Below are 26,896 nucleotides of genomic sequence, written 5' to 3'. Positions count from 1 at the left end.
GCAATGCGGGCAGCACTCATACGTCTGGTTCCCAAAGACAACCTCTGGATATGACGCTGAGCACGTGCAACTTCTTTGGTCAACCATGACGAGGCCTGTTCTGAGTGGGACCTGTCCTGGTAAACTGTTGTATGGTTTTGGCCACCATGCTGCAGCTCAATTTCAGAGTCTTGGCAATCTTCTTATAGCCTAGGCCATCTTTATGTAGGGCAACAATTCTTTTTTTCAGATCCTCACAGAGTTCTTTGCCATGAGGTGCCATGTTTAACTTCCAGTGACCAGTATGAGAGAGTGAGAATGATAACACCAAATTTAACACACCTGCTCCACATTCACACCTGAGACCTTGTAACACTAATGAGTCACATGACACCGGGGAGGGAAAATGACTTATTGGGACCAATTTGGACATTTTCACTTAGGGATGACTCACTTTTGTTGCCAGCGGTTTTGAGTTGTTGACTTATTTTGAGGGGACAGCAAATTTACATTGTTATACAAGATGTACACTCACTACTTTACATTGTATCAAAGTGTCATTTCTTCAGTGTTGTCACATTAAAAGATATAATAAAATATTTACAAAAATGTGAGGGGTATACACACTTTTGTGAGATACTGTATATCTGTAGTGTTTACCTATCTCTCCCCAAAGCCCTAAGTCCTGTGTCTTTCTGCTGCTCCATTCCTCTGTTCTCAGTAGGAAAACTTCTGACAAGTTTTCCAACACAGGAGATAAAAGCAGCTGGAAATTTGTGTCGGGGAAGGGACTTGGAGACAGATTAGCAGAGAGCTGGTCTATTCACAGCACAGCTTTGCAAGTTTCTTCATTATTCTGCCTATGTGGAGGGGGATGTGTGCCTTTCCTCGAATCAGCTCACACACCGTGTACACCTAGACTCCCCCTCTCACTGCTGAAACAGGAAGAAAAATTTGTAACACAATGTTCACTTTCTAAAGAATGTAGAAAGCTGAAGACAGCAGATATACATGTAAAACATATGTAGAGAGATTTGTCTCATCTCTGTGTTTCATATGAGGCTGTTCACTTCACTGGATATATGTGAGGGTTTACATCCACTTTAAAGAAACACCCTGAGCGCTGTTTGATCTTTTTTATGGGATATTACATTGTGGTAAGCAGCTTGTCTGTCTGCACACAGAGGTGGGAGCCCAGGGGGATTGCATGGAATATTGTTCATATTGAACAGCGGATAAGCACTGATTATTTCTGCACTTGAACAGATATTATTTGGACTTTAACTCTTTTTCTTTTTTTATATAGTAATTTGTTTATTTTTCATAAACTTTGTATATATTACAGAGTCACAATTTAGATTAGTTCTTTGCACAAGAAATTGTAATATGCACTGCATGAATTACTTTATAGTAAGTTGCACTTTATTAGAAAGGTGTATCCTTTGAAATCTGTTTGCCATTTGTTTTATGACATATGAATTGACTTTTTTATGAATTATTTGTATCACTTTTAAGGCGTTCTGTATGAATGTTGAGGGTAGCGCACTTATTTCGTATTTTTAAAATGTCCCTAGGAAGCAATGGAAACAATTCAGATGTTTGAGCTTTCAGCTGGGACATGTAAAACATCAGAATATTTTCCACTTGAATACACTGTGTTAAAAGTGTTTTATAGCAGTGTGTTTGACAAGATGACGACCCTTATACATTACTCCCCAGTACAGCTAAGTGCTACATTAACGCAAAATAATGATAGAAAATTCTCTTGCAGTGATTTTACATTTCGTGTTAACAAAGGAACAGTGCAATGGAGAACCAGCCCTTATTTCTTTAGAACACAATACATGATCCATCTCCATTGAAGGGAAATCGCTTACATTTACAATTATTTGACATGCTACTCTGCAGCAGTTTGTATTTCCAGGGATAATGAGAGGATTCTAATAGTCTGTACATCAGAATAAATGTAAGATGACATTTTATTGCACTATCCTTTATCAGTTGCTGGAAATGTAACTGGTAAATAGCACATTATTTAATGGCTCCAAAACCATGCTGCAGTTTATTTCTATTAAATTACTCAACATGATAATGTTACTTTCTTTAAAAGAGCAGCAATCTAGGCTTTTACTTAAAGCCTATGTTTAGAAAAAACATTTTTAATCACTTTCTTTAAAAGAGCAGCAATCTAGGCTTTTACTTAAAGCCTATGTTTAGAAAAAACATTTTTAATCAGCACAAGGGACTGTAATTAATGGTGGGCCCTTTGTGCTGCTGGTTGTGTATTTAGTTCACTCCTTTGACCCTCTCCCCCACAGCCATAATTTTCTGGTGCTGTGAAAGTTAAAACAAGCTAAGGGACCTGTCGTAAGCACTTATCAAGAGTGGCCACTATGCCTGCTCTTTCCGCCAACCCCCTCGATTCATAGAAGCTGTAATTTAGCTTCCATGAATGAAAAAAGGTCTATGAATGGAGGAGGAAGGCCTTTCAATCATACATACTCTATTCATAGAATGCTTTTGTTGTATGGAAGATTTAGTACCGCTTCTATGAAGGAGGGGGGCACAAAGGGCGGGCACAGTCGGCACTCCTGATAGGTGCATATGCTAGGTCCCTTGACTCTATTAACCCCTGTTAATTAGGGGGGGGGGAATCAGAAGTCTGAAGATTTCAGCTGAATCAGCCAGCAGCACAAGGGACACTTCACAACGATTGTAAGCACTGTCCCTTGTGCGGATTTAACCACTTGCCGACCGCGGCGGTTAGCCCCTCACAGGCAAAGGGAGGAGGCGCGCTCCCGCTCGCTCACGGAACCCCCCCCCCAGCGTGAGTGACCGGCCGACCCGATGTCAAATCAAATCAAATACCACCAAAAGAAAGCTCTGTTTGTGGGGAAAAAAAGGACGTCAAATTTGTTTGGGTACAGCGTCGCACGACCGTGTAATTGTCCGTTAAAGTCACGCAGTGCCGAATCGCAAAATAGAGCCTGGTCAGGAAGGGGGTAAAATCTTCCGGGGCTTAAGTGGTTAAAAAATTAAAAAAAAAAAAACAGTTTTGGTTAAACTTAGGCTTTAACATGCATAGGCAGTACAGTATACACGTATGTGGCAAATAATGTAATTTTAAACAAAGGAGGGATATTTATAAAGATGTGCATGGGAATTTATACTGAGTTATTGTTTAATGATTTTGTTTACCAGAGGCATATGTCAGTTTATCCCTTTTCCAGTTAGCTTATTTGCCATTTTCTATCTACAAGCAATTTTTTATTTATTTTTTTTTAATTTTTTTTAAATATTTATTGCATAGTTAAAAAGAAAAACAGTACAACATATTGTATTAAAAAATAAACAAAACATGAAATATCATCATAATAAGTTACAGTTCTCTTAAATATGTAACTCACAAAATTTAACTTAGTTATCCAATAAATCACATTATTGACATACAATAACACTTACATAGAACGCATAGTTTTTAAAAGGAAAGAGAAAGAGAGGAAAGGAGGGAACAAAAAAAAAAAACAATGCACTGTGACTTATGCCAATCATTAATAAAATAAATGTAGGCCATACTTCGACAATTAACCTTATTAACATGCAAGATTAAAATTCATTAGAAGTAAAAAACCGTTCGGGGTCTGAGATTATATCATAGTGCAGTCTAGTAGTTTTCACCTCAAACCAGCATGCCCATATCTTAAAATATTTGTCAATTGATCCCCTAGCCATATGTGTTAATTCTTCCATTAAATAAAGATCATTAACTTTGCATAACCATTGGGACAGAGTAGGTACAAATCGTTGGCCCAAAAGAGTTGGAATCAAAGATTTGGCGGCGTTTAATGTATGGGGTCACTGACCTACTATTTTGGCATATTGGTTCCCAATTTTTGTTGTTACTTCCTGTTCTGTCTGACACCTATCAAATAGAAGGTGGGAAGGACTTTCCTGATTTCCTCTTCTGTCTGACACCTGTCAAATAGACAGGAAGTAAGGATAAAAACTTCCCAAACTGAGATACTGAAAGCAATAAAGAACACCTGAAAGAGGTTCTAAACCTTCCACACAATATCCAAGCTAAAAAAAAAACACAACATTGGTTGGCGCTGAGACTTTAAAAAGAGACTGTCATAAACCAAAACTGGTATACCTGCAAAACAAGAAACTGAATAACTACCCTTCCTGCTGTTCTTGCCACCAGAACACCACTCCATTGCCACTTCTGGGAGTGTCAATCTCTTTGGCCCCCTGCAGGGCTCAGTGGTTCCTCCAGCCAACCCCCACATCACAACTGTGTCCTGTAAATATCTGGAAGTCGGAGGGAGAAACCAGTGAGTGCTGTGGGGAGGAACAAGCAGTTCGACACTCACAGAGGTGTCGGCTTCTCAGCAGACTTCAGCAGAAGGTTTCCTTGAATAGGGAATCATTTTGGCAGCACAGTCAGGAAATGGTGATGATTCACTCATTCTTTATTTTCTCATTGATATTAAGTTTTTTTGTGTTTCTACATTGATGGAACTTTTTTTTTTTTACTAGCAATTTATTAAAAGGCAATAAAAAACATATTTCCCATTGGAAACTGTATCAAGTCAGAAAAAATGTGTCGCATCTGGTCTATAAAAAAAAAAAATACATTGCACACTCTATTCATAAAGTGATATACAGTAAAACCTTGGATTGTTCGCATAATGCGTTCCAGAAACGTGCTTGTAATGCAAAGCACTCGTATATCAAAGCAAATTTCCCCATAAGAAATCATGGAACCTCAGATGATTAGTTCCACAACCACAAAAAAAAGTGTCAATAGGGAATGCATAAAGCAGAATCCAGCAGGAGTTACAGAATATAAAAAAGAGAAGAGGGGCGCCTTTAGGTGTAGCAATATGGTTACATTTAATTTAAGTACAACATTTAGCAACTCGTATGGTTGATGATTAAAACAGGCACATCTAAGTATGCATGTTTCTATACACTGGTGAGACCTCACTTGGAGTATTGTGCGCAGTACTGGAGGCCATATCTCCAGAAGGATATAGATACTCTAGAGAGAGTTCAGAGAAGAGCTACTAAACTAGTATATGGATTGCAGGAAAAAACTTACCAGGAAAGGTTAAAGGACCTTAACATGTATAGCTTGGAAGAAAGAAGAGACAGAGGGGATATGATAGAAACTTTTAAATACATAAAGGGAATCAACTCGGTAAAGGAGGAGAGCATATTTAAAAGAAGAAAAACTACCACAAGGGGACACAGTTTTAAATTAGAGGGGCAAAGGTTTAAAAGTAATATGAGGAAGTATTACTTTAGTAGTGGATGCATGGAATAACCTTCCTGCAGAAGTGGTAGCTGCAAATACAGTGAAGGAGTTTAAGCATGCATGGGATAGGCATAAGGCTATCCTTCATATAAGATAGGGCCAGGGACTATTCATAGGATTCAGATATATTGGGCAGACTAGATGGGCCAAATGGTTCTTATCTGCCGACACATTCTATGTTTCTATGTTTCAGGCATCTGGGGTAAAGCTGTCAACATAGACCGCCCTCCGCACCGCCATCGACGTCATTCCTTCCACACTGCGCTCCATGAACACTTCAAGCCTAGCTTTCAGATCACTCTACTGCAGGGTAGTCTTCCCGGTCACAATTGCAAACTGACAGTGGTGAGAGCCGGAGGGGAGGAGGACGGTCTATGTGGACAGCTTTACCCCCGGATGCCTGCATACTTAGATGTGCCTGTTTGAATCATCAAACATGTGAGTTGCTAAATGTTGAACCTTCATTAAATGTAACCATATTGCTACACTTAGAGGCACCTCTCTTACTTGAGTCTGAAATAAGTTAAATATTAATCCTTTGCTAAACTTTTGTTCATAACATCACTGTTCCTCCCTGTGACATGGACAGCCCCTCTCACTGAAGTAGCACTAAAGTCATATCAAATCATTACAAATCTCACAGAAGTAGTGCTGAAGTAGTGGTTGAAGTCAGGCATTAATTCTCACTACTTTAAAATCGTACCCTGTGTGACCGCAGGCTTCCACTCAGTTGCTACTCGTATTGCAAGACATCGCTCATTTATAAAACGCTTGCAGACCAAGTTACTCGCAATCCAAGATTTTACTGTATAGAAAAAGTATTTTTATATTACAAAGTGATTAAAGGGGAAACAAAATTACAGCTACAGAAAAGGGTGGGGGAAAGGTGTGTGGGGGAGTCTCTATATTGCGGTCTGCCTCTCTGTTGGGCAGACATTCTCCCTTTTTGCTCTAGTGAAACATGAAACAGAAGTAAGGAGAAATGTCCACAACAGGGATGAAACCAGCAATAAAAACATCTTTTGAGGTTCAAATTCATCCCCACTTTAATAAACATACCTTTTATTTCCCTTATATTCCTATTCCTTTAGAAAAATCTGCATAAAAATATTTAAAAAGGATATAGATTTTTTTTTTTTTTACTGCTCTATGCGTCCCAGTAAGAGGAATGTCCTTTCACTTCCTGTTCAGGTGTCCCCTTTCATGGGGACAGGAAATAGGAGGAAATCTCCCCAACATGCACACAGACAGCAATAAAAATCGTGAAGAGGTTCTAACTAGGGATCGACCGATTATAGGCAAAGCGATCTGCACTTTCCCCGATATATATCGGAATCCGCCCCGGAGGTTACCGATATTGCCGATATTTCGGGAAAGTGCTTGTACCGGAGTGATGCCTGCAGCTAGAGGCATCACCCCGGTACCGGCATCCGTAGTGGATGGTCGGCTGTCTTGTAATGACAACCAATGCGGCTGAGAAGCCACTTGGCTGTCATTACAAGGAGCGGGAGGGGACGTCCCGACCCCCCCTTTGCCTTCTGCAGCTCTCCCGGGTCTCCTGTCCCACCGGGAGACCCGGGCATCCTACCTGCACGGCCGCCAAAGAGAAGACCCGATAAAAGCTGCATTTGGCTCTGATCGGGTCTCCATGTAAAACCCTGGAAGTGATGTCATGACATCACTCACTTCCAGGTACTCAGCGCCAAATTAAAAAAAATGACAGCATTCAAAACAGCCAAACTTGGCATTTTGAATGCTTTTAAGTGCAGAGGAGGGGTTCGGGGTCTTGTAGACCCCCAGATCCCTCCACCACAGTATCTGTAAAAAAAAATAAAAATAATAAAAAAACAATTTTTAAATAACCGAAAATATCGGCAGATATCCGCTGATACCGATATGCGATGACCAAAATATCGATATCGATATGCGATGACCAAAATATCGATATCGATATGCGATGACCAAAATATCGGTATCAGCAATATAAAAATGATATCGGTCGATCACTAGTTCTAACCCTTTAACAAAGTTTTTTATTTATTTTAACTGCTGTGTGCATCTCAACTAGGGGGATTTGCATTCGCTTTATACTCAGTTCAGCAGTATAGAGAAATCTCCACATTAGGAAGACAGACAGCAATTAAAACCTGACAGAGGTTCCCTCTTTCCTTAACTCTTCCAGCCTCAGGGGTGACATAAAACACATTGTGAATTTGAAGTCTTTTTCTCATGTTTATCCTCCCACAATACACCAGAATCAGAAGGAATTGTAAATGCAGGATCGAAAGGAACTGAAATGATGAAAGCCTGAAGTAATATTCCAATAAAGGTATGTCATTAAATGAAAGTCTTGAGCTTACAAGAAATAGCTATTTTTAGTGTAAAATGAAGAGCTTTCCTGATTCACCATATTAGGCTTTTAGGCATTAGGTTGCAGCTTTGGTTTTCGATTTCTGAAAATTAGTTTGGCTGTTTTAGCACAGGAGTCTCTCCACCAAAAATTTCATTGCCCATAATTTTTGGCAAGAATAGCCATGATTGCATGTTCTATTCACCTATCACATAGTTACATAGTTAGCGAGGTTGAAAAAAGACATCAGTCCATCCAGTTCAACCTATGATGTGTGTGTGTGTTTGCTGTTAACCGTACATTGTATACCCCTGTATGTTGTGGTCTTTAAGGTGTCCATCTAATAGTTGTTTGAAACTATCAATGCTCCCTGCTGATACGACTGCTTGTGGAAGAGAATTCCACATCCTTACCGCTCTTACAGTGAAGAACCTCTTACGCACTTTAAGGTTAAACCGCCTTTCCTCAAGTTTTAGTGAGTGGCCACGTGTCTTATTGTATCTCCTCTCTCTGAATAGTTTGTTCCTTATGCTAGGGTCGCCAGTACAGTATTTGTACATTGCTATCATATCCCCCCTCAATCGTCTCTTCTCCAGAGAGAATAGGTTCAGTGCTTGTAGTCTTTCCTCATAGCTGATGTCCTCCATTCCCCTAATTATTTTTGTTGCCCTTCTCTGGACTTTCTCCAGTTCCAGCACATCCTTCCTGAGGACCGGTGCCCAGAACTGGACAGCATACTCCAGATGTGGCCGGACCAGAGTCTTGTAGAGTGGAAGAATAATCTCTTTATTTCTGGAGTGAATCCCCTTTTTTATACAACCCAGTATACTGTTGGCTTTGCTTGCGGCGGCTTGGCATTGCATGCCACTGCCAAGCCTGTTGTCTACCAGTACCCCCAAGTCCCTTTCCATCCTAGACTCACCCAGAGGTTCCCCCCCTAGTGAGTAGCTTGCTTTCTGGTTTCTGGCCCCCAAGTGCATTACTTTACATTTTTCAACATTATATCTCATCTGCCATGTAGTTGCCCACCCCGTTATTTTGTTCAGGTCCGCTTGCAAGGTTTCCACATCCTGCATAGAAGATATTGGCAAGCCTAATTTAGTATCATCTGCAAATACTGAGATTGTACTAGATATCCCCTCCTCTAGATCATTTATGAATAAATTAAACAGGATTGGTCCCAGGACAGAACCCTGGGGGACCCCACTTTCCACACCCGCCCAATCCGAGTACTCCCCATTAATCACCACCCTCTGTACTCTCCCCTGGAGCCAGTTCTCTATCCAGGTACTCACCTTATGGTCCATACCTACCTTCCTTAGTTTGTACAGTAAGCGTTTGTGGGGAACGGTGTCAAAGGCCTTTGCAAAGTCCAGATACACCACATCCACAGGCTTACCTTTATCTAGGTGGCAGCTCACTTCATCGTAGAAGGTTAATAGATTGGTTTGGCACGAACGATTTTTCATGAATCCATGCTGATTACTACTTATAATACCGTTTTCATTACTAAAGTCTTGTATGTGGTCCCTTATCATCCCCTCCAAAATTTTGCAGACTACTGATGTTAGGCTGACCGGCCTATAGTTACCCGGGATATATCTCGGCCCCTTTTTAAATATTGGTACCACGTTGGCTTTTTTCCAATCAGCTGGCACCATACCCGTCTGTAAACTATCCTTAAAGATCAAGAATAACATCAATAAAATGCATTTATCAGTCATAAGAAGTAGTTGATTTTGAAATAAGAGACACTGTCAATTTGTCCATTCGGGATAAAGTGAGAGTGTCCACTGATAGTTTTTGGGTATGGTCAAGCGACCCCCCCCCCCCCCCCCACACACACACGTAACATGGGCCTGAGTAACCAATCAAGATATAGGAGGAGAAGTACACTGACATTATCCACCTGGGTAAGCTTTGACACCATAACACCATCTAAAAAGGGTGGACTTCTGCGACTCCGTGTTGCACAGACTGCCAGTGGCAGAAACTTTTTATACCATACAACGTATATTACTATTGTTCCATTTCAATCAAGTCAACCCACATTTCGAAATTATACAATACACAAAGCCTAATAAAAGGGCAAGTGTCTGAACCAACCCTCTTGTTGGTGCTGCCTGCTAAGGCTCCCAGGTTCACCTTTTCTTCTACCAGACCCCCCAAAGCCAGAGGCAACTTCAGGGTAGCCAGAGACAATCGGGGAGTATGAGAATAAAAACAGTTTTAAATTCATTTTTAATATTCAAAGCAATTCCCCCTCATGTGAGAAATCCTTTTGAAAAATACCCCCTAGCATTTCTGGCCATTGCCATCTTGAGTAAGGGTAGATGATTTATGTAGCATTTACTTCCTGGAATCCATCTGCCCTTAGCTCAGGTATGTGAGCAGAATGGTGAGCTTAGCTGAGAAAGCACCTCCACCCCTCCTGAAGACTCCTGGGATGTATGATATCATTTGCCTAGGCCTGGAAACCAGGAAGTAACAGAAGAAATGTAAAAAAAAAATTAAAACAAGTAAACATGATATACTTTCCTATCCATTTACTAATGTTAACAGCATAATGATTAAAAATAGTCAGTGTTGATTAAGAGACTGAAGTTCTGCTTTAATGCTTTCTACGCATTAAGGTAAAAAAAACTTATAGTATCAGCTCCCTCCTGCCCCCTCCTAAATACTTACCTGGCTCCTCTTTTGATTCAGCAATGTGCATGAGAGCAGCATCGCCATCATCTCTCTCTCTCTCCTCAGACACAGAGGCGGGAGCCATTGGCTCTTGCTGCTATCAATCAAATCCTGTGTGGAGGGAGTGGGTGATGGGCCCAAGTGGCGCTGTGTGTGTGTGTCTATGTACACAGAGAGCACGGCTTGGGAGCGAACCCACGCATCTGCACCAATAGCAAATGCTTGCTATGGGGGCAGACACAGAAGAAGAGAAGTCCACAGCACAGATTGAAGACCCCAGAAGAGGAGGTTTAGGGACACTCTTTGCAATATGACAGAGCAGGTGAGTATAACATGTTTGGTATTTTAATTTAAAAAATTGCACAAATTGACGCTTTGTTACTTGTAATGATAGTATTTAGTATATGAATTGCTTTCTTTTTTTTTACAGGTTTTTTATCTATATTTATAAGCTTACACACTTACATATAGATCAAGCATTCTAGCAAAAGTACAGCAAGTTGGAACAAACCATGTAGCATTGCCAGTGTTTGTCATTTCGCTAAAGCAGTTTCACCCAAAAGTGGAACTTGCGCTTTAACTACTCCTGACCCCTGACATGCCACATTTGGCATATCATTTTTTTTTGGGGGGGGGGGGGACCGGGTACCTAGTTTTAACAGGTACCCACTCCCTCTTCTGCTAGGGCTGCCTAGGCGGCTTGAGTGGAAGTTCTCCTCTCCCCCTCCCTCTCTGCAATCTTCTGGGACACGTCAAAGGTCCCAGAATATTTCCCGGCCATTCAGGATGCACAGTGCGACTCGTGCATGCGCAGTGAGCACCCAGCTGTGAAGTCTCAAGCTGTCACACCTGGGTGCCATCACTAGTGATTCCAGGGCCGCAGAGAGGAGATGGAGTGAGGCTTCCAGCGGCCGCATGACTGGATCCTGGGGAAGGTGAGTGTGTGTTTATTAACCGGTTCTGAACCGCCCTCCGCAGTTTTACTGCGGCAGGCAGCCCCTCCCGCGTGAACAGACATAGGACTACATCTGTTACGCGCTTGTTGCTGAAGTGTGAGCGCACGCCGGCGGTGACACGCTCCCACTCCAACTAGGCAGCGGGGATCCCAATGCATGGAGCTGGCAGCACCGATTGCCGTCGGCCACCTGCGATTGCCGCCCCACTGAGAAAGGAGGATGGGCAGCTGTTGTAAACACAACCGACCGTTCTCTCTGAAATGATCAAGAGCGCCTGTGATTCTTCTATATAGGATCACAGGTCTCTATGATCATTTCACAATCCCCTCCCACCACAGTTAGTAAACACTCCCCCAGACTTACATTTAACCTTTTGATAACCCACAATGTCGCAGTCCCACTGAAAATCGCAGATCGCCGCCATTACTAGTAAAAAAAACAATAAATAAATAAAAATGACATAAATATAAATCTTTCCCCTAGTTCGTAGACGCGATAACTTTTGCGTAAACCAATCAAAATACGCCTATTGCTATTTTTTTTTACCAAAAATATGTATCAGAATACAAGTTTGCCTAAAAGGATGAAAATTTAGATTTTTTAATTTTTTTTTGGGGGGGGGGGGTAATGTTATATAGCAGAAAGTGAAAAATATTGTTTTTGTTTTTTTTTCAGAATTGTCTTTTTTTTTTTGTTTATTGCGCAAAAAAATAAAAAAATCGCACAGGTGGGTAAATACCACCAAAATAAAGCTCTATTTGTGGGAAAAAAAGGACATTGATTTTATTTTGGTACAGCATCACACAACTGTGCAATTTTCCATTAACCACTTAAGCCCCAGAAGAATTTACCCCCTTCCTGACCAGGGCCTATTTTGCGATTCGGCACTGCGTGACTTTAACGGACAATTGCGCGGTCGTGCGACGCTGTACCTAAACGAATTTGACGTCCTTTTTTCCCACAAACAGAGCTTTCTTTTGGTGGTATTTGATCACCTGTGTGATTTTTTGATCATGCGCTATAAACAAAAAAAAGAGCGTCAATTTTGCAAAAAATAACAATATTTTTCACATTTTTTTATATGAAATTCCCCCCCAAAAAAATGTAAAAATTAAAAAATTTTAACATTTTCGGCCAATTTGTTTTATGCTACATATGTTTGGTAAAAAAAAAAAAATAGCAAAAAGCGTATTTTGATTGGTTTGCGCAAAAGTTATCGCGTTTACTAACAAAGGGAAAGATTTTTGAAATTTTTGTTGGTTTTTTTTTTAACGCGTAATGGTGGCAATCTGTGATTTTTTTTGCGGTACTGCGACATTGCGGCGTGATTCTAACTGTGATTGGCTGTGGCTTGAGGTGTAGGAACAGTCATCAACGGTCCTATATAGTAGAACCGTATATATTCCTACACAGGGGAGAATGACAGGCGGCTTGTTTACATCAGCCGTCTGCCTTTCTCCCTCTGCACCGACGATCACAGAGTGGCCGGCGGACATCGGGTCCGCCGGTCACACGCGCGGGGGGGTCCGTGACTGCGCGGGCGCGCGCTCGCTCCCTAGACCCTCACAGGCTAACGACGTAGTACTACGTCGCTCTGTCTGTGAGGGGCTGACCGCCGCAGTAAATAGTCGTGCGGCGGTCGGCAAGCGGTTAAAGTAATGCACTGCCGAATCGCAAAAAATGGCCTGGTCATTAAGGGGGCAAATCCTTGCGGTCCAGAACTGGTTAAAAGACAGCCACTACACTACACTTAATAACCACAGAAATGGCTGGAACTCCGCTTTAATGCAATCTAAAACGAAATGTCTGGCTGAAACTGCCCTGCCCATTACTGCATAGATTTCACTGCAGAGAGACCAGCGTTGTCACCCTGTTTAACGAAACTGAAAAATAACAGAATTACTGGCAGGATTAACAGTTGATAAAATGATGTTATGAAGAAATAAAAATGGCTGTTTTAATGATAGTGACAGACTACACCATACATTTCATTTTACATTTTGTCCATATTTCCATTAAAGGAATATAAATCATTTGATAGTGGAGGATTCAGAACTGCTTTTGGCCCTGGAAATATACAGTGCTTTCCATTACAAACTGAAGCCCGTATGTCTTTGACGGGGCCTAGTAAACTGGCACAAAGGGCTATTAGCGCTCATTGTCCAAACTGCAAAGGCCTGTACCCATAGGTCTCTCTTACAGAGCCTGAGGCTGCCACAGTCACCATGTACTTAACACCCCCTGAACTTCTTGTGTCAAGGAAATGTATTTTGCCTCTAGAGAACAGATTTCCTTTCTTTTGCAACCAAGAATGCTGAACTCACTAACACTCAGATGGCCCTGGTGTTAGAGAAAAGCCACAAGTACAGGACCTAAGCCTCTCCTGTTTCCTGGTCTCTGAAGGCAGGAGATCACAGACAATGAACTGTTGTCAGCATCAAACAGAGCACTTGTGCTACTAGCAAGCGGGGTTGTTTGAAACCATAAGCTGTGAGTGCAGCACTATATTTAAGGCATTAAAGATAACGATCAATAGATTCAGTGAGTCATAATACCTGAATATTGTGGATAACTTCTTTGAAGACAGGAGACCTCTGAGTCCAGGTATTTACTATATCCATAGCCTTATCAAAGTTCTTTACATATTCTCCGTACATCTTAAGGAATGGCGCAAGCTTTTGAAGGATATCTCCAATCCGTGGGTTTGTACTCCTAGAAAGTTGTTTTAAAGAAAGCCAGTTACCAATCTAAAAATTGCACACAACAGCACAGACAAGTCATTTAGATGCCCACTTACGGTGTTTTCTTTACACAAATTATTTTTTATTTACTTGCAATGTTCCTTTATCTTCCTAGAAAAACGGACTACTTCAAGAAGAGTCAATTCTGTAGCACAGCCCCTTCCTCTCCTCTTCTGGGAGTGTCTAATTATTCTCTGTGCTGGCCCAGCTCTTCTGTTCCTCCCTTAAGGGTTCTTTCACACAGGCTTTCTGCCCGGCGGACTCTGTTTTGCTCAGCAGGGATCGATCCACTGATCCCCGCCGAGCAGGCGATTACAGGTTCGTCTCCGCTTACTTTGCAGAGACAGACATGTCAGATCTCGGCTCTCCTCTAAGGGAGATGGGATGAAAATAGACCGCCTGTCCATTTTCATACAATCCTATCCCATCCTCCAGACGGATGGAAACGGTCTGGATTTCCTTGACAGGATCGGTTCGGATAATGGCGGGTGTCAGAGGAGATGTCACCGCTGACATCCCCTGCTTCATAGGGATGCATGGAGCACTTGATCAGGTCCGCCTGAAAAACTGACAGTCAGACCTATTCGGAAGCACGTGCGAAAGGGGCCTTAACTTTCTTACATAATCTTTTACGTAGCTAACAGGGTAGGAAGCAGAAATGTTATAGATCAGCCTTTTTTGACCGAGGTGCCTTGGCAAAATACCTAAAAATTGCCCAAAATTATATACAAGCCAGCAGGTGGATCAAGCCTGCCTTTTAGTTACACAAAGCCACGGGGTTCGTTGTGTACCATTACGACCTTCTAGTTGCCAGCGTCCTTTCAACCACTGACATCATTGGTTGATAAGGAGGACATTGGGAGCCTGCACAGCATCCCCTCACCTGCCCCATCAGCACTGGGGTCACATTAGCTGAGCAAGGGAGAGAAGCGGAGGGAGAAAAGAAACATTGGTATACTAGTTAGTACCTGTGTGCTTTGGGAGAATAAGCCTTGGTTCACACTATGAATCTCATGTTAATTGTACAGGAACCACACCGCATTCCTGTTAAATTCACATGTGATTCAGTGCGGTGCGATTTGAGCCCATTCACATTGAATGGGCTCAGATCGCACTGCATCGCACCAAAGTCATGCATGCCCCAATTCTGGAACCACACTGCAACCAGGTGGCATGGTACTTTTGTACCATGTGATCCAGTGCAGGAAAACGCACAGTGTTTGTGACTTGTGTTTGGGGCGTCGTTAAGATTGAACTTACACATGCTGCAGATCACAAGGGCAGTGCAGTTTGAATGCAGTGCAGGAAACATGCACGGATCGTGGTTTCCTGAACCGCATTAGTGTGAACCTAGGCTTAAAGTGGTTTTAAAGTCAGAAGGTTTTTGAGCTTAATGCATTCTATGCATTAGGATAAAAAGCCTATGTGCAGCAGCCCCCCTCAGCCCCATCTCGATCCAATGATGTTGGAGTAGTGTCTCGGCTGCATAAGACTCCCCTCATTGGCTGAGACAGCAGGGCAGCGTCACTGGCTCCCGCTGCTGTCAAAGTCAGTTGGCCAATGCGGAGAAAAAGGGGCGGGGCAGGGCGCTGTGTCTGAATGGACACAGGGAGCTGTTGCTCGGCTCGGTGCCTCCATAGAAAGCTGTTTGCTGTGTGGGAACTCAGCAGGAGGGAGGGGCCAAGAGCACCAAAGAAGGACCCGAGATCAAGAGGATCAAGGCTGCTCTGTGCAAAACCACTGCACAGAGCAGGTAAGTATAACATTTTTTTTTTTTTTTTTAGTTAAAAAAACAAACGAGACTTTACAATCACTTTAACCACCTTTAACATTGGGTGTTCCATATGTGTGGATGTTGCTGCATTTCGTAAAACTATTAGTTTAGCTTTTTTACATTTTAGAATGGGCTGCCTTGAGATTGTACAGAATTTTAAAGGGTGCCTTGACTGAAAAAAGGTTGAGAAACACTGCTGCATTGAATATAGACTATTACTTAAGTGACATCTTTGAATCTGCTAGGGCTGCCTACATCACATCAAATATGTTGCACCGAGCAACATTAAGATGCACATATAATCTTATGTAAAGATTGTTGTTAAAATGAACTGTCTGGCAAAAGGATCTTTTTAAAGCCTAAGTTTACCTACAAAAAAAACACTTGCATTAAATGTCATGAGTAGCTTTTACTACGGTCTGCTATAGTTCAGTGAAAATCTTTCATACTCCATTGACCCCTACCGCCGTAGTATTCTGGTGCGACAGGGATTATTAGAAATAAGGAGCTGTCAGAGTTTCTCATCAAGGGTATTTGTCTATGCCTACCCTTTCCGCCCAGCTCCTCCCGTCATAGAAGCCATTACTACAGCATCAATGAATGAAACATAATCCATGAATGAAGAATGAACAGATGATTAAAGAGTCTGCTCCCTCCATGTTTAAATTCATACAAGCTGTGATATTCAGATTTAACGTGGTTGTAAACCTCAGTCATGAAATCTGAACAAAGAACATATACCTGCAGTGTCTACTTGTCTTTTTCCAAGGCTCGAAGTGTTGTTTTTCTCTGGTGCTTCGTTCCTCTGTTATCAGCATGTGTCACTTATAAGGAGTTTTTCTGACACATGAGATAAATTTGTCATGGGGAGGGAGCTCAGCACACACTTGTCTATTCAGAACACAGCTCTGTATCCTTCCTTCACTCCTGTGCTGTATGTGGAGGAGGGTGTGTCCCTTTTCTCCAATCAGCTCTCACACCCTGTAACTGCAGCTCTCCGCCCCCTCTTCTGTGATACTAACGAAAGGTGAAGGACTTTAGCATGATTCTGTCCTTTTGAAGGGGAGTAGGGAAGAGAAGACTACAGATAAGCAGGTGAAACTTATGTAGGAGGATTTATTTAATTTCTGTGTATCGCCTGAAGCTATTCGCTTCACTGGGTATATGAGTGGGTTTACAACCACTTTAACTGACCTAATGATGTTGTTTTCTAGACTAGTAATGGCGTACTTCATACCACAACCACAGGCAAACCATGAACTCAAATATTGCATTTTTTTTAAATAATAGACACTAACATGGCCAAAAACTTCCAAACCTACAGGAATATCCCATTTATTCTGGCTGTTCAAACAGGTTATTTCTGGAAAGCTGAAGTTTAGGTATGGCAATTTTTAACAGCTTGACAACACTAATGTACTAAAATGTTTTTTTTAGCAAATGGTAAAATAGGTGAGGAACACACCACTCCTGGGTAATCCGCGTCTTTAGTTCAGGAAACAGGAACTGGCCATGAAAGCAGTAGATGGATGAAATATTAGAAAATATACCCGTCGTCACCTCAGGCGGAATTCCCGCTGCAGCTAATTTTGTGCAGAATACCTAAAATAGTTTAATTAAGCATTAGTTCACAAATACTGACAGAATATGGGCATTTTCTAGAGGTTAAGGAAGCAGAGATTACATGCAAATTGGTAATACAGTACAAGCAGTACAATATTCTATTAGAATAGAAGGACATAGACAAGACCTGGGAAAAGAGAAAGAATTGGCATAATGGTATGAAATAGCAGCTAGGGCATCTAAGACATTTATAACTACTCCAATTATTAAAGCAAATAGGGCGTTGCCAAGATGGTTTATGATTGTATCCCAATTAGTCTCATTTGTACTGGATTCTATTTGCTAACAAATAAACCCTCCTGGATAATGATCAATGAAAAATTATCTGCAGTACTAAATGACAGGAGGGAGACCCTAAAGTATAACAAAAGGCAACATTTTTTTTAGTTTTGGATAGATGGAGATATTAGAGCATCTGTCAGGTTTTTATTGCTGTCTGTGCCTCTGTTAGGGAGATTCACCCTCTTTATTTGTCCTGTTGACTATTATCAGCAAGAGTGAAGGTGAAAGAAAATCCCAAAATTTTGGGTTGTCACCAGAAAAGGACTCGATGGGAAATCTTCCAATGGGGGCACTAGCTCTGAAGACCCTGCTAACAACCAGGGATCCCTGCTCTTTGGAGGGATTTCCTTAAACTTCCAGTTTTGGCTACGGTACAGTAAGTGAAAGGAAATCTCCCCAATGGGACACAGATGACAGGGGTTGTAACCCACCTTCACTCTATTCAAAATGAAAAAAAATAAAAGTTTTGCCTATTAGTTCTACCTCAAATCATTTTTTTTAAATCAGTTTTTATTTTTTTTTTCATTCAACTTTATTGCTATCACAAGGGGTGAACAAAACCTCTTGTTATAGCTTTGGGCAGTGATAGGTACTCCTTATGGAGAGCTAAGGGGTCTAATAGATCCCTGATCCCTCCTCTGCCCTCCAAGGTAGTTGAACAAACATAGATCTGAATTTTAGTGTACACAAGCACAATATATTACCCAATGTTTAGGTAAAATATAAAGTTTTGCATTTAGTTCTACTTTTTTCTCTTCTGTATACCTAGTGGATTCATACCTTTATAGTTCCCTTTGTTTCTTTTATATTCTTTTTTACCTTAAGTGCTGTGGCATTATGTAACTCTGCATGTCTGAACAGAAGAGAGTGAGCATGTCTGTCAGAGTGAACATGTCTGTCAGAAGAGTGAAAAAATGGCTTCTATAGTCCATCAATGAGTAAATGCCTAACTTGCATATCATGACTACAGATGAGCTTGGTTGGGTTCAGATGCCCTTCTAAACTCATAAGGCCAAGCCCGCCAGGAAGCGATCATCTTTGGGCCAATCATGTTGGGGGCATTCCCCACCCTGCAGACGCACGTTTATAAGGGGCTTTTTTCTTTGATGATGATCAACTGACTTACTTGCATATCACAACTAGGGATGAGCTTGGGTTATCATGACTAGGGATGATCTTTGGCATGAGCGGATGCTCTCCCAAACCCACATATCCGAGCCCGCTAGGAAGTTGTCACCTGTAATAGGCCTATCATCTGCCGCAGGGGCATTCCCTGCCCTGCAGCCACATGTATACAAGGGGCATGTATAGGTGCAGAATAGGGAATGTCTCTGTCGGTTTTCTAATTATGACTGTGAAGGCATACAAATTATAGTAAGTTCTTGTGAGCAGATTTCCATTGCCTTATTGTTACTAAATATTTTGGCCATATTGGAGAATGTAATCACACTGTCTTTCTATATTGACAATGTTGTTTTCCCTAAAAACTCAATGAAAATTATAGAAAAGAGTAGAACATTCTATTGTAACTCATATTACACTGCTCAAAAAAAATGAAAAGGAACACTTTTTATTCAGAGCATTGATAATCAGTTTCAGCTGCTTTGGTGTTAATGAAATTAACAACAGGAGTACTAGATGGGCAACAATGAGACGGCCTCCAAAACAGGAATGATTTTAGAGGTAGAGGCCATTAGCATTTTTTTCACTACTCATCTTTTCTGAAAGTTTTTCACTAGTTTTGCATTTGGTTAGGGTCAGTGTCACTACTGGTAGCATTAGGTAATATCTGCACCTATAGAGGTTGTACAGGCAGTCCAACTCCTCCAGGGTGGCACATCAATATCTGGCATTGCCAGAAGGTTTGCGGTGTCTCCCAGCACAGACTCAAGAGCATGGAGGAGATTCCAGGAAACAGGCAGTTACTCTAGGAGAGCTGGACAGAGGGCCAAAGAAGGTCCTTAACCCATCAGCACTATTGGTATCTACTCCTTTAAGGAGGAACAGGATGAGCACTGCCAGAGCCCTACCAGATGACCTCCAGCAGGCCACTGGTGTCAATGTGTCTGACTAAACAATCAGAAACAGGGCCTGACGTCTTCTAGTGGGCCCTGCACTCACTACCTGGCACTGTGGAGCTCAATTGGCATTTGCCATTGAACACCAGAATTGGCAGGTCCCCCTTATGGCGCCCTGTGCTTTTCACAGATGAGAGCAAGTTCACTCTGAGCACATGTGACAGATATGAAAGGGTCTTGAGAAGCCATGGAGAACGTTATGCTGCCTGTAACATAGTTCAGCATGACCAGTTTGGTGGTGGGTCAGTGATGGTCTGGGGAGGCATATCCATGAAAGGACACACTGACCTCTACAGGCTAGACAATAGCAACCCGACTGCCCTTAGGTATCGGGATGAATTCCTTGGACCCATTGTCAGACTCTACACTCGTGCAGTGGAAACTGGGTTCCTCCTGGTGTACGACAAAGTCCAGCCTCATGTGGCAAGAGTATGCAACCAGCTCTTGGACGATGAAGAAATTGATACCATTGAATGGCCCCCATGCTTGCCTGACCTAAATCCAATAGAACACCTCTGGGATATTAGGTTTCGGTCCATCCAACGCCACCAGGTTGCACCTCAGCCTGTTGAGGAGCTCAATTATGTCCTGGTCCAGATCTCGGGGGAAATACCCTAGGACACCATCTGTCCTCCCAAATGGAGCATGCCCTGATGTTGTCAGGTATGCACACAAGCACGTGGTGGCCATACAAACTACTGAGTACCATTTTGAGTCGCTGCAATGAAATTTTAGAAAATTGGACTAGCCTGCTGCATCATTTTTTCACTTTGATTTTCAGGGTGTCCTTGATTTCAGCCCTCTGTAGGTTGATCGTTTTAATTTCCATCAAACGATGTGGCATCCTTTCATTCCTAACACAGTACCCAGTCCATATCAGTATAGATATCCAGCATGAGATTTTTCCCCTTTGAGATTGGATGTGTTTTCAAAGTGTTTAATTTTTTTGAGCAGTGTATTTTTTTCTAAAATATCATTACTTTGAGATTATGTCTGTGAACTATTTCATTTATCCAGGTCATGGTATAGCTAGTAGTAGTAAGTCACATTCAACCAAACCTGAACAATTTCAGTTAAACATGACCACATTCTATCAGTTAGCACTGATAATGATTGTTGTCATTTTATTACAATCATGATTTGGTTTGGGCATTTGACACTATAATGGGAGGTTACTAAATATATTCATTCCTTGTACCTTTTTTGTACGTGTTTTGTAAAAGTTAAAAACTGTTTAATAAAAAGTATTTGTAAATATATATATATATATTCATGCCGAATAGTTGCAACTATTCTGGCTACTTGCTCATTCAGTTTCAAACTGATCTGCTCGGACAAAGTGCTAAATTCTTATTGATAGAAGGGCAAAGGACTAGGCAGTGAGATGCTCCTATGTATAGCTTTGTCAGTGACTGGACTGGCAGAAAAGAAGCATTGTGATTGACAAGCGGCACCCAGATTTAGGAGACACTAATGAGAAATCTATAACTACACTAATATGCTTAGAATAGTGTCATCCTAAAATACAGTATATTGTCTTCTCAATCCTTTACCATTTTTTTAAATAGCCTGTAACAGTATGCAGCGTCACTCAAGTGGTTAGATGCATTGAAATTTGTTTGGTTCACAAATAAGGAGTATTGTACCTGATCAAGGAGATGTAGCCTTTTCACATAGGCTTCTTCAGTGTGGAGCAGTTCATTTGCAATATTAAACAGCTTCTGGGCTTCTGTGCACTGCAAAACAAGTGGGTAGAAAATAGAAATTGCATTCAGAGGTCTGTACCAGCTTGAACAATTTATTTTCACATTTAGCAGAAAACATCTACTGGAATAATTAACACATCTTGAGAACATGTTGATGTTGGCTTCATGCCGATATCTAAGAATTCATTTTTTTTTTACATGAAAAAAGGACTAATATCCTTGCCTGTGCCTTTTCTATATGGTTCCATTCATATTACTGATGATATTAAGAATACTACTGGAAAATACTCCTACATGCATCCTCCATTAAAAAAAAAAAAGTGGTTTTAAAGGTAAAATTTTTTGCCACTTGCTGTGCCCCCCCCCCCCCCTTAGTACAGTAGTTACTCGAGTCTGAGGGTCCTCTCTCCCAGCAGCGGGAGCAATAGTCTCCTGCTACTGTCAATCAAATCCTGTGCGCAGAAAGCAGGGGAAGTGCCAAGCAGTGTTGTGTGGGTCAATAGATGCACACAGCCCATCTCGGAATCGAGCCAGCACGTCTGCTCCCATAGCAAGGGCTTGCTATGGGGGCAGACACAAAAGAGAAGGTGCCAAGATTGCCAGTGGAGGACCCCAAAAGAGGAGGTTCGCTGCTCCTTTATGCAATCCTATTGCACAGAGCAGGGGAGTATAAAATATTTATTATTTTAATTAAAAAAATAATTGCCATTAAAGTGTTACTAAATCCACAACAGTAAAATCAGTCTGTATATGCAGTGAAGCATGCTTGTTGCACTCACTATGGGACCTAAGGGGTTAATCCTTCGCATAGTGTAAAAAGGCTGTTTGATCCTGTCTTCTCTGATCCTCAGCTTCCACTGTCCCCAATTCATCTCCCGATAAGACAGAGCCTTTAGAGGCACTCTGCACATGCTCAGTTTGGTGTGTAGTGTTAGAGAGTTTATTTTTTTTTCCTTGGGAGGGTGCATGCGATCAGCACAGGGCCAATCAGCACTGTCTAGACAGAGGATCAAGGGTCCTGCAGCCTCAATGGACAGTCAGAGTAGACTGAAAACTCCTCCTACAGGCTTCAACCAGACACTGATAGAAGTCACAAGACTGCTATGTACTGCTGATGAGAAAAGGTATTTAGCAGTTTACATTTTCTATGAACTAATTGCAAATAGTTAAAAAATTGCAATTATTTAAAAGAATAACATTTCTATGTTCTGTATACTGTGAGAGACCAGATATAGTGCATGCAGGGTCCTGAGTTTAGTAACACTTTAAAACTGCCATAACAGCCATCCATTAGTGGTGCTCAATATACTGTAACATGTCTTTTGATACCGAGTATTTTCTTCTGCAGCAATGTACCATTTGAGCTGAATCTGTTTGGCCATTGCCTGAATATTGTTTCTCCCGTGCCTGTCTGTACAAAAATGATCTAATTTAAGAATCATTAAAAAAAACTGTCATAACATTTTTCCTATCGATTCAATCAAAGGGTCATGTGAAGTGTACGTATAGCCAAAACTTTATTTTATTGTTTTCAATACTGTAGGGAAGACTGAAAATACTATTTGCTGTCTATGTACTATTCTACTATAATGTATCACTAATTCCATTTCCCTTCACTTTCTGTCCTAGAGATGCACAGGAAGTTAGAGGAAATCTCCCAAAATGAGGAGAATTCCCCTTTTAGACAGTTGTCCCCAGAATATGTGTCCTCATTTGAAGACCCTCCCTAAACCTTTTGTTCTGGTGACAACTATAACATTTTCGATTTCCAAACACTTTCTTTCTTGGTGACAACAGTCATCAGTACAGAAGGACGAATCTAGCCAATTAATATAAATCTAATTGTTTTCCATCCATCCACTTTTTTAAGAGTTCTTCAGCCTAGTCACATGATGTTCAGGGTACTCTTCGCCTCTTTTCCACAACTGTTCAATGATGTAGGGCAGCCTTTCTTAACCTTTTCAACACAGAGGAACCCCTGAAATAGCTTTCCAGTCTCAGGGAACCCCTGCTAAAAATTACTTTATGTACAACTCATGATACATTAGTGCAGGGGTGTCAAACTCCACTTCCATCGCGGGCCGCATCAGCATTATGGTTTCCCTCAAAGGGCCGGTTATATCTGTAAGATTAGATGTCCAGAGCACCCCACGCCCCCTTACACCCTTACATCACAATGCACCCCCTTATCAGAGGGAGGATCTGGGAAGAAGTGCAGGGTCTGGAAAAGAACCAGAGAAGGGCTGGAGTCAGGGGAGGCAGAGACAAGGTGGTGTTGCGGCTACACAGAGAGGTGCAGGATCTGTAGGAGGAGTTCTGCCCCCCCTCTCTGATGCGGACTGCTGAGGAGGAGGAGGGGGGGCAAAGACAAGCCTTTCTGCAGCTGCACAGAGTACTGCAGGATCTGGCAAAGGAGTTCTGTCCTTTCTGCTGCCGACTACAGAGAAAAGGTGGGGGCAAAGACAAGGGGACTGCCACAGCTGCATGAGAGGTGCGAGGGCCACATGAAATGGCCTGGGGGGCCGCATTCGGCCCGCGGGCCTTGTGTTTGACACCTGTGCATTAGTGTGTGATGGTCAGTGGGAAGAATGCTTTTTACACTTGTGGTCATTAGGAAGAATCACCCCCTTATAGATAATTAAAAAGATCAATGGGTTCAGTAGAAACTTATCTGAGAGGCAGAAATTGCTCATTGCTCAAGGAACCCCCAGCAACCTCTGGAGGAACCCTGGTTGAGAAACCCAGATGTAGAGAGTGGTGGTGAAGTTATCACATGGGCACTGCTCTCTGAAGCATTACACTATAAATGCAGGTCAGGTGGAGGGGTTCATAACACCCTGCGCTCATAAGACGTCCTGCTGGGCATCATTCAACCCAAAAGACTGAGGACATCTATTGGTGGAAAGGCATTACTACCAGGGACAGCACAGGAGAGCAAGTGAGTAGAGAAGCTTTATTGCTCTAACCACTTCTGGACTGAAAGGTTTTACCCCCTTAATGACCAGGCCAATTTTTGCGATTCGGCACTGCATTACTTTAACAGACTTTTGCATGGTCGTGCGTCGCTGTACCCAAAAAAACTGATGTCCTTTTTTCCCACAAATAGAGCTTTCTTTTGGTGGTATTTGATCACCTGTGCGATTTTTATTTTTTGCGCTATAAAAAAAAGTGACAATTCTGGAAAAAAAAAAAACAATATTTTTCACATTCTGCTATATAACATTCTCATTAAAAAAAAGGTAAAAAAAAAATATATTTTTTTATAATTTTAGGCAAATTTGTATTCTGCTACATATTTTTGGTAAAAAAAATCCCAATAAGTGTTTTTTGATTGGTTTGCGCAAAAGTCATCGCATCTATAAACTAGGGGAAAGATTTATGTCATTTAAATTTTTTTTTTTTTTACTAGTAATGGCAGCGATCAGCGATTTTTACCGGGACTGCGACGTTGCGGCGGACAGATTGGACCCCTAACTGACATTTTTGGGGGGACCAGTGACATTACTACAGTAATCAGTGCTAAATATATGCATTGTTACTGTAATAATGACACTGGCAGGGAAGGGGTTAACTCAGCGGCGATCAAAGGGTTAAGTGTAGGCCTAGGGGGTGTTTTCTGTGAGGGGGATGGGCTTGTGAAATCAACACAGAGACCTGTGTTCCTAATTAGGAGGATCACAGGCGCTCTGTGTTCATTCCAAAGACCAGCACACCATTGTTCTCTCTCCAAGGGAGCGATCGCGGGTGCCTGGGGGCAATCACAGCCCCCGGCCTTGTGGATCTGCTTCCCCACTGCCTAATGGAGGGGCGTGTGCAGGTATGGCTGTTCACGCAGCTGAGCCAGCCTGCCGCAGTATATCTGCGGCGGAAGGTCAGCAAGTGGTTAATCCCTTGCTGGGGGACCTTTAAAAAATTAGCCTAGAGTTGGGCTTTGAAGAAAGGACCTTATTACTGTATCACAGCTCATTCATAGCGCAATAAGCAGACTGTAGCAATTGAAATAACAGCAAGATTCACAGATGTGGGATTTGAAAAGTGATGTCAAAAACACATCTGTTTAATGAAATGTGAGAGCAACTGAACAGAATTAGAAATATTTTGGCAGATGAGAGTTCACATGCATCCACGCTAACTGCGTATTTTGCCTTTTAATTATCTGAAGCGGAAGATATTGAGTATACTTGACTGAAGCTAAGAAAAATGGGGAAGAAACCTTACATAAACGTAGTTAGCTTCTCAGTCAACTATTTTAAAGAGGAACTTTGACTGAAGAAGCTGAAATATAGAATCTAGCATGTTTCCACAAGTTATAACCACAGACACAGAACTATTTGATGAGAAGCAAAGATGATGTTCTGTACACTATAGCAAGATCAGTAAAAGAATATGGCAGAATCAGGGACGTGCGGCGAGGTCAGTGGCTGGTGTGGGACTGGCTATCATCAGAGCAAGATACATACAGGTTACATACTGTATTCACAAGTTACGTATTCAAGTCTCATTATGAAGGCGATTGCAGTTCTACTCATTTAACCACTTAAGCCCGGAAGATTTTACCCCCTTCCTGACCAGGGGGTTTTTTGCGATTTTTTACTGCGTGACTTTAACGGACAATTGCGCGGTCGTGCGACGCTGTACCTAAACGAATTTCACGTCCTTTTTTTCCCACAAACAGAGCTTTCTTTTGGTGTTATTTGATCACCTGTGCGATTTTTTGATCATGCGCTATAAACAAAAAAAGAGCGTAAATTTTGCAAAAATAACAATATTTTTCACTTTTTTTTATATGAAATTCCCCCCCAAAAAAATGTAAAAATCAAAATGTTTTAACATTTTCGGCCAAATTGTTTTATGCTACATATGTTTGGTAAAAAAAATTGCAAAAAGCGTATTTTGATTGGTTTGCGCAAAAGTTATCGCGTTTACTAACAAAGGGAAAGATTTTTGTCATTTTTGGTGTTTTTTTTTTAACGAGTAATGGCGGCGATCTGCGATTTATTTTGCGGTACTGCGACATTGCGCCGGACAGATCGGACCCTTGACTGACATTTTTGACACTTTTGGGGGTACCAGTGACATTACTGCAGTAATTAGTGCTATATATATGCACTGTTACTGCAAAAATGACACTGGCAGGGAATGGGTTAACTGTATTGGACAGGAAGGGGTTAAGTGTGTCCTAGGGGCGTGCTTCTAACTGTAGTGGGACATGGCTATTGGTGTAAAAACAGAGATCAACGGTTCTACATAGTAGAACCATCTGATCTTCATTTTTACACAGGGGAGAATGACAGGCGGCTTGTTTACATAAGCCGCTCTGCCATTCTCCCGCTGTATCGACGATCGGCGAGTGACCGGCGGACATTGGGTCCGCCGGTCACACGCCCGCACTACTTCCT

At 41.8% G+C, this 26,896-nt stretch overlaps 1 protein-coding gene across 1 annotated transcript in view; it reads right to left on the bottom strand.

Annotated features, from left to right (window-relative positions):
* The window catches only part of FGD3 (FYVE, RhoGEF and PH domain containing 3), a 429,081-nt gene that overhangs the window by 107,192 nt on the left and 294,993 nt on the right, over window positions 1-26,896 (bottom strand). The window contains exons 5-7 of the mRNA XM_082266526.1: window positions 21,438-21,527; window positions 17,274-17,410; window positions 13,849-14,005 (exon numbers count right to left, since the gene is read on the bottom strand). Of these exons, the coding sequence (XP_082122652.1) occupies window positions 13,849-14,005; window positions 17,274-17,410; window positions 21,438-21,527 (384 nt within the window). The remainder of the gene's footprint in view (window positions 1-13,848; window positions 14,006-17,273; window positions 17,411-21,437; window positions 21,528-26,896) is intronic.

The sequence above is a fragment of the Pelophylax lessonae genome (genome assembly GCF_965119305.1).
Source record: "Pelophylax lessonae genome assembly, chromosome: 8".
NCBI lineage: Eukaryota > Metazoa > Chordata > Amphibia > Anura > Ranidae > Pelophylax > Pelophylax lessonae.
The sequence above is the reverse complement of the archived record's forward strand: the minus strand, read 5'-3'. Positions and strand labels throughout refer to the sequence as shown.